General features: G+C 36.3%; 1 protein-coding gene across 1 annotated transcript; it reads right to left on the bottom strand.

The window, feature by feature from the left end:
* Positions 1 to 8,008: 8,008 nt before the first annotated feature.
* On the bottom strand, positions 8,009 to 8,613 carry LOC149939212 (zinc finger MYM-type protein 1-like). The gene is made up of 2 exons (XM_090179053.1): positions 8,564 to 8,613; positions 8,009 to 8,492 (listed from the first exon to the last, which is right to left on the bottom strand). Exons 1-2 carry the CDS (start codon positions 8,611 to 8,613, stop codon positions 8,009 to 8,011), a joined length of 534 nt encoding a protein of 177 aa, XP_090035179.1.
* Between the last annotated feature and the right edge of the window lie 202 nt (positions 8,614 to 8,815).

The raw sequence follows: 8,815 nt of genomic DNA, 5'->3' as shown, positions 1-8,815 counted from the left end.
ATAAAATAAGGGGACCTAATCGCTAGCATGTACGAAGGTACTGGGAGCTCCTACCTGTGTAGATTCTATAAACCGTGCTATAGACGATTATTTTTGAACCTGCATTGTGCCCACCATCGAAACTAATTTCCCGTCTTTGGCATTTGTTTAACCTTTCTAATCTTCTAGGAAATGTCTGCTGTCCAATCACTCACTGGTTTTGCGCAATGGGCAAATGCACCGTTGATACAAACTTACACATTTAAAAGAACATAATGATTGATTTATATTGTAGATGACGATGGTATTGTTCTGATACGATAAGGGATAACAAATGGCTCGATCGATACAATAATCTAATCAGCCTAGCGATTTATTAATACCAATATTTATCTTTTTACTTAACTTTCTTTATCGTTATAAACCTGATTTAACGCCATACGTTTATGTTTTTAGATGTTGTTGTTGGAGACGCAATGATGACCTTCCGTTGACAGAGTGTATTCGTCTCTGGTACCAACATGATGAAGCTACATCTAATTATGATTTAAAAGGAACAACCCATGGACTGCATTGCAAAGAGTAAAAAATACGCGAATAACAAGTTCTTATTCTTGTATTCTAATTATGGCTCAACGAATATTTCCCGGCGGCTAGATAGATCGACGAGACCACCTCAATTGCCTCACGAAGTTTCCCACCTTGCATTTCTTTACGGGGCTGCATCCGCATCCTGGTCTATTCCACCGAACCAGCGCTTTAATAACGCTACAATAACATCCATCATTCGGTCGCGATAACGCGGGAATTTGGGGCTCGTATTCCGACGTTTTTTGTTTATAAATTTGTAGACGCTTACGTAATGAATGGCTTATACTAATACACAAAGAGGGACAGTTTCAATAAATGTAATAGCTGAGACAATATTCTTCGCCAGGAAAGTGTAATCTCTCAAAAATCATTTTACCACGCTGGTCGAACGAGGAAATAAATGTAAGCAATCTTATAAGGCTTACAAGTACGTACTTGCTTTTTCGTTACTTTTTATCCAAACACGATGTTTGAAATAATTCTCTAAATTCAGGTAGGTTAAAATTTTCTTAAAATTGATAACGATGAGTGTCAAAATAAAAAAAGCCCAAACCTGCAAAAAAATATGAAAGTTAGTCGATTTAGTTCAGAAAACACATTTATCTTTAACATGGTATTCATGCCAACGTTATTTCAGATACATGAAGAAACCGAACCTATCACTTGCCTCTGATGGTAAAAACGAGTATTTAAAGTGTACTTAAATTCAAAGATAATCTCTCTCCTTTGAAAATATATTACAAACGGTTCTTTATTTTAAATCATTTCCAATTTAATTATTAGTTTTATAACAATCGCGAGTAAACTATTTTCGGTAATATTTAGTTGAAACTATCTAGGGTATGTATATTAAACTTTCTTCAATTCAGAAACAAAAATAACATTTAATTTTTTTAAATTTTTAAGGATTTAAGAATAATTTTTAACTACGTGTAGCTAAATTTAATAAAATATCACTGAAAGACTAGATATGGAACAAAAACGGCTTTTATAAATAGATATTAATCAACATTTTTAAAACTGAGGAACTTGAATATTTAAGTAATATGAAAGAACTCGTGTTTGTCTCTAAATTGTGACGCACGCCTTTCTTTTTAAAAAAAAAGTAAATAAAGATGATCCAATGAGCGTACACATTTTTTTTTAAATTAATATTTACGTTTAAAAATTGGAATTGTTTTTGCTCGTTCCCACTGGTAAAATTAAAAATATTCAATAAAAGACGAATTATTAATAAATTTAGTATATATATTCATCATTTTATGATATAATAATCAGTTAAAATTAATTTAAATATTAAATAATAGAAAAAACTTACACTTATGGGAAACACATTGAAGAGGTGGTCAATCGAGCTTTGTTGTAAAACACATTCGCGTGAAAGTGGCCAATATTCTTTGCTTGTTTTGGGTGGCATAAGAGTATAGTTTCGATATTTAGGATCAGTAAAAAATCCCCGTAAATAAGAATATTCGTAAATTTTACTATATAAATTTAAATCCTCATCCTAGTAAAGAAAATCATTATTTGTCACAATTGAAAAACACATTTTGGAAATTTTACAGATTTTCCAATTGTATAAGGGAAAATAAAATGATAGAAAACCAAATTGTTTGTTTTATCACAGTAATTTTTAAGAAATCTATCTCCATTGGCGGATATTCTAATTCTTTTTTCTTCTCTTTGTACCTTTGAACGGCTCTCATTTATTTATAGTCGGTCTAGAGTTTGCGATAACGTTATCATTTGAAGCGATAACATGATTAAGAAACGGTTTAAATGTTTCAAAAAGTCCATTAAAATTCATTTTTTCCACTTAATCGACTATGGGTAACTACTTCGTTGTCGAGTAGTTGTTGACTGTAAAATGTTTTAAGTAAAGGCATTCAAGACCAGATCTTTGGAAACCCTAAATTTTCTTAATTTCAGTTCAGCTTTCCACCCCTCAGCGTGGCCTTGGCCTCTATGCTCTCATAATTTCAGTTCCACTTTCCACCCCCTAATCGTGGCATTGGCCTCAATGCTCTAATAATTTCAGTACAGCTTTCCACCCCCTAAGCGTGGCCTTGGCCTTAATGCTCTCATAATTTCAGTTCCGCTTTCCACCCCCTAAGCGTGGCCTTGGTCTCAATACTCTCATAATTTCAGTTCAGCTTTCAACCCCCTAAGCGTGGCCTTGTCCATAATGCTCTCATAATGTCAGTTCAGCTTCCACCCCCTAAGCGTGGCCTTGTACTCAATGCTCTCATAATTTCAGTTCCGCTTTCCACCCCCTAAGCGTGGCCTTGGTCTCAATACTTTCATAATTTCAGTTCAGCTTTCAACCCCCTAAGCGTGGCCTTGTCCTTAATGCTCTCATAATGTCAGTTCAGCTTCCACCCCCTAAGCGTGGCCTTGGCCTCAATGCTCTCATAATTTCAGTTCAGCTTTCCACACCCTAAGCGTGGCCTTGGCCTCAATGCTCTCATAATTTCAGTGTCCAGCTTAATTTCCAAAAGCTTCGTTGTAACCAAGGATCATTTGGCAATTTTTTTCTTTAGAAAGGGTAACTATATGCCTATATTTAAAGGTGGGTAAAAATGTAAAAATGCCAACGAAATCAGCAAAATTTGAATTTAAATGAGAGGCCAATAAGCTGTTTCGTTACTCGTTGAATGAAACGCAGATGATTTTAAACCTAAAACACGAAACTACTCCAAACAGGAAATTCGTCTTCATAAAAATTCAAATTTCGCAAGGGTGGTTCGACATCCTTACCCACCTTTTAATATGGGTGTATTCTTGGGACATTTTGTGCATGCCGGTTTTGGGTAAAATTTTTTACGCTTCAGCCTTCAGCCCAAAACAGTGGCAGCACAATATTAGTCGTAGCCTGTTTGTAGCTAGTGTATTGGCTTTAGTAACGGCACCTTTTCTAAACATCAGTTTAACGGGGAATCAAACCATTAGTTTCTTACGCGTTTTATTCATATAAAACTGTTTACGAAAACCCACAATGCAAAAGAGTGAAAGTCCGTGAATCAACTAAAATGAAATGACAGGTGAGGAACGCGAGTCCTAAACCGACTACCACTCTTCGTAGAATAATTAAAAATAACTAATTGAAATTGGCGAATATGGATTAGAATCCTGGAATTTATACTTTGTTGAAATACTGGTTAGTCTTATCGCCGTACTTTTCTTAATTTCAAAGCAAACGGAGCTTCATTTTAATAATGATTTTGAAACTTCAATCTATTGAACCGGATTTATTTAATCGAGTGAGAGGGGTGACTTGGTAAACGAAAACGGTGCGCGAGATCGTACAATAGGGCATGGGAGCGTAAGTATTCCTAGGTCGAGGTGAAGATTTTTGCTGTTATCAAATGCTATACCCAGTTATCATTTGATTTGTCCTCCCAAACGTGTTTAGAGTCTTGCAATTGGGAATTGCAAATAAAAATAATAATTCTAATACATTTTATATATATCTATTTATGAGTATCAAAGTTTTATATTATAATTAAAGGTAATTGAAAACTATTAACTTACTTTAAAATTAGTACTGAACTCGAAATTGATTCTGCAAAACAATAGAGCGTTAAAGAAACTGGCCTGATTAAAACAAGCGCATTATGTTTAAAGTGAAGTTTGAGCGAAAATCCGATCAGGTCGACCATGAGACGATGATTACTTTGGTGGTCAAGTGATCATTTAAAATAATGTTTTGACGTAGACGGTTGTTTCCTTTCAAAACCAGCACACGTGAGGGCATATACGCGGATTATATAATCAATTCAATATTAATATTTAAAAAAAACCTTTTGTCGAACCTCTTAGCTCTTGGAGAAATCAATGTGGCCTGTGCTCAGAGGTGTTCTAATAATTTTGAGAAGAATTAAAACAAAAACATTCTTTCCATATTTGTGAAATACCTTATTATTTTTAATTGATTCTAACTAAATGTTAAGTGATCATTTAATGAGTTGTGCTCTCTGTAATGAACCAAAAAATTGTAAATAAACAGGGCCAGTGGTCGCGCTTTAGGTTTAAAATAGAATATTCGATATAGGACGAAAATCAATTTTAGCTACATCTAGATATGCAATTTTCAGTTATTTGAGATTTACAAAAATGTATTAAAAGTCCGCAAGGTCCTTAGCGAAGATCAATATTTAGTTTTTAAGAATTAAATATATCAATGGTATAGACGAAATATTTCCATACCAAATATTCAATAACGATCTGCAATTGTTATAAGACATTTAAAAGAGTTGAAATAATGAGGCCTTAGATTGCCTCATTATCTTTTAAAAGAATACCAAATCAGCTATATAACGATAGCCATTCAATTTTCTCGGTAATTAACTTAAAATAATGTTTTAAATTTAATTTTACATTATTTACAAATTTAATTCTTACTCGACGGATTTGAAGGTGATGAAGTAGCGAAGTTCTTCGCAATGAGCCAAATTCAACAAAGGGTTTCTCACACAGTCGTTGATACCCTGCGATACAAATATACTTTAGACACTCGCAAGACTCCCACGAGCATAGCGATTTTTCTTCTACACAACATTGCAAAATCAATTGAATTTTCTCTTTGAACCCCGCAACAGCTATCCGGGCTCCTGGCGACTCTACGAACAGGGAGGGAATTCCCGGCAGTTAAAATGTGCGCGTGAGTGTGGGGAAAATAAATAACAATGGTAAGAATCTCGCGAAGGGGTTTATGACCCGCGGACCACAGGCTGGAAGAGCATACTTATTCGCAATACTTTCCTCAATGCGAACAAATGAGGCCAATTTGGGCGTTCGAGGGCAACGCCTACAGCGAGACAGACAGACATGTGGTCCGAAATTCCAAGTGATTAAAAAGCTTAGTACACTGGTGGTCTCATCAGAATATCATACGCCAGCGTCCAACGCCGCGACGGGTGACGAAACCACTGGGGGCCGCAGGAGAACCCCACTTTTGACGGTCGCACTCTCTGACGTGAGCCCGTCAACCCTCCAATACGGGACGGAATGGAATAGAGAGAGTGGATGTTCTACTTAATAGAGAGACAAGCCCTTCAGAAAAGGATACACAACGCGAATGATGGGCACACTGCAACCCAGCGCAACCCAACACAGCCGGCACCAGAACCCCAGTGTCTACACAAAAGGTTAAGAAGCACGGTCACAGCGCCTCATTAGGAGACCCGCATCCACACAGCTGGCTACCAATTCCATACAGGCGCCAGAGATACCTGGCCCCTCTCCGTAAGCCTGAGCTGAAACCCAGTTTCCGTCCCTTAACTGAACGAAGTTGGAGGCAGACTCGTGGAGATAGGACCATATGATCGTGGCTAACATCACCCAGTTGGCCACAACCCTTATGTGTTACAAGAGCTGAGCCCAGACTACTCGGAAATGCTACAAATTTTCCACATTGAGACCAATAGACAGTATTATATGGCCCGGGGACGACAGGTTGGGAGAGCACACAAAGGTTGTGTGATTCGCTTACCCTCGTTATTGTGAATGACCAACAAACTTTTCGAAATATATATTAGATGTAGAGAAATTAAAAATTATGATGTCAAAATAGTTCAAATTAATTCCTAAATAAACAGGTGTATTAAATTCTATTCTCAACTGCATTTGGCATATAATACGTGAAAAACCAAATGCTGGTAACATTTTATGAAACAGTTGACTTTTTATGACTATCCTCACTTTGTGCTGAAGAAGCCTATGGGCCAAAAGTGGAAAAGAAGTTTCAAAAATATGATTTTTGCTTCCACGATAGGCTTTATCTGTGGTTAGAGATTCTATCTACATTTAAGGATTCTTCACTGTTGATTATTTCTGATAATGTATATGATACAACGCGATAATATTATAAAAGACCATTTAACTTACCTGGTTTGCGGAAACTTTAAGTGTCAAATTGTGTTCAGCAGTCATATCTGTAAAAAAAAAAATAATATTATGAATTCCGAACAAACAAGGAATCTTAACTTGAAAACTGTTATATTATCATTCTAAGTGGTGCAGTGCTTTTCAATTATCTCTTCGGTTTACTTCATTCCAAAGCCTAAAACCTCATATTAGTTCGACGAAAGTTGCTTTAGAAATAATTTTTAAGAGAAAACAGATTATTTGCGTGACAGCGTGTCCAATAATAAGACAGTTCAATAGTTAAATGTTGTCTTGAAATAAATTTAGACTTTCCAGTGACAAATTATCTAATAGCCAATACCAGAAGCATTGATAACCAGCTTAGCTAATACCGACACAGGTCTTAGTATTTTGTTGTTTTGAAATATAAAACGTCGACCTAGTAGATCACATTGCAAACATTTATTTTTGGTTTGCAGATGCATTTATGATAAGGTTGCAGATGCCAAAAACGATAGATTTTCATGGATCTTTTACGATAATTACGAAAAGGCAATCCAAGCGACGTCTACTGAGCACGTGATTACGAATACCCAATGACCTAAAAGCGTGCTTTTGGGCCACGCCATATAGGTTAATTATGCTGGGTAATATGCTTAACCAACTTGTTTAAATTTGCACGGTGTCGCCATCTGTCGAGCCAGAACGCCACTACACTAAAGCTGACACTTTCTTGAAATTCGATCAAATTCGAATTGCGTTCCATTAAAATCAGTGCCGGATTATCGTCCGTTGAGGCCCTAAGCTTAAGAGTAATTCGAGGCCCCCACAACCTTAACTAAAACTATTTATTGAAATAGTATTTTTTTAAATTACAAAGTTATACATGTATTTTTTACTTTAGAATGTTTTTTTCGTGATTTTTAAGAGCAAAATCATCAATTATATCATCAAATGACAAAGATCTCAGTTTGTCTGATTCTATGCTTAGAATGCTTAATTCGGATAGTTTCGATTGCCCTATCGTGGTTCTCTGTTCGTTTTTAATGCGATTAAGTTTAGAAAAGTATCTTTCTCCTGAGCAATTAGTAACCATCATACACAAAAACAAACGTAGAATGGATTCTACCCCTGGGAAAGCAGTTTGTATTTTATCCTGAGTGATGATGTTGTACAGTTCTTGAAACGCATCTTGGCTGTCAAAAGAAATTTTATCTTGATAATGCGTTTTAACATTCACATGGAATTGTTTTAATTCGGCGATCAATTGGCCATCAATATCCTCGGGATATTGGTTCTTTAGAGTTCGGACCAAAAAAGACGCTAGTTCCTTCCAACGTTTCGTTGAAGCGGAAAAGAATACGTAAATCTGTTGTATAATTACATAAAAATTTACGGCATCTAAACAGCACACCACGGATGCTTGTCCAACTAGATTCAAGGAGTGCCCAGCGCATGGAATATAAGTAGCGTATTTATTGACATCCCAGATTCGTTTCTGCATCCCTTTATACTTCCCGGCCATGTTGGATGCATTGTCGTAGGACTGCCCTCTACATTTACTAAAGTCAATCTAACAAACATTAGTGAGGTACTCAATGACTTGGTTGGCCATGGTTTGACCACTATGATCTTCTAGTTTCAGAAACGTTAGAAACCGCTCGGCAGGATGTGGCGACATTGGCGACAAGAACCTAACAATAACGGTCAACTGATCTTCACGCGAAAGATCCGGTGTGGAATCCACAGAATTACTAAAGTAACATGCTTCTTTTAAATCACCCAATATTGATTGCCTCACTTTATTCGCCATTAGTATAATTAACTCATCACATATCGTTTTCGATAAATATAATGGATTTCCTGTTCCACGATTTCCATACTTTTCTATGTGACTTGCCATAAAAGGGTCAAACTTTGCAATAAGTTCCAATGATGCAAGAAAATTTCCGTTATGTACCGAACCAAATTTTTCGTCATCTCCTCTAAACGCTAATCCGGGTTCCGCCAAAGAACATATAACGGCCACAATACGTTCCAGTACGCTTCTCCAGTATCTTTGCTCAATTTTAGTTTCTTCTACCAAAGCACAATTAATAGTTGAACCGCGCTTTCTTGTTACATATACGTGAGTAACGCCATTCTATGATCTTCCGAGTTTTCATGTCCTTGAATCATTTTTGAATTTCGCCAGTCATTAAACCCATTTGTTAAAGCAGTCACTGTAGATGAAAACAGTTTACATACAAAACAGAACACACATCCAGTAGCTGGGGAATAAACTAGCCAGTCTCTATTATATTTTTCTCCGTTAACTTTGATTGACTGAAAGAGACTTTTGGTGCAGAACCTCGATTGGTCTTTATATGTCCGTTTTGAA

The sequence above is a fragment of the Leiobunum rupestre genome, chromosome 6, assembly GCF_980474605.1.
Source record: "Leiobunum rupestre chromosome 6, qqLeiRupe1.1.hap1, whole genome shotgun sequence".
NCBI lineage: Eukaryota > Metazoa > Arthropoda > Arachnida > Opiliones > Sclerosomatidae > Leiobunum > Leiobunum rupestre.
Note: the sequence above shows the minus strand (reverse complement) of the source record. Positions and strands in the feature narration are given on the sequence as shown.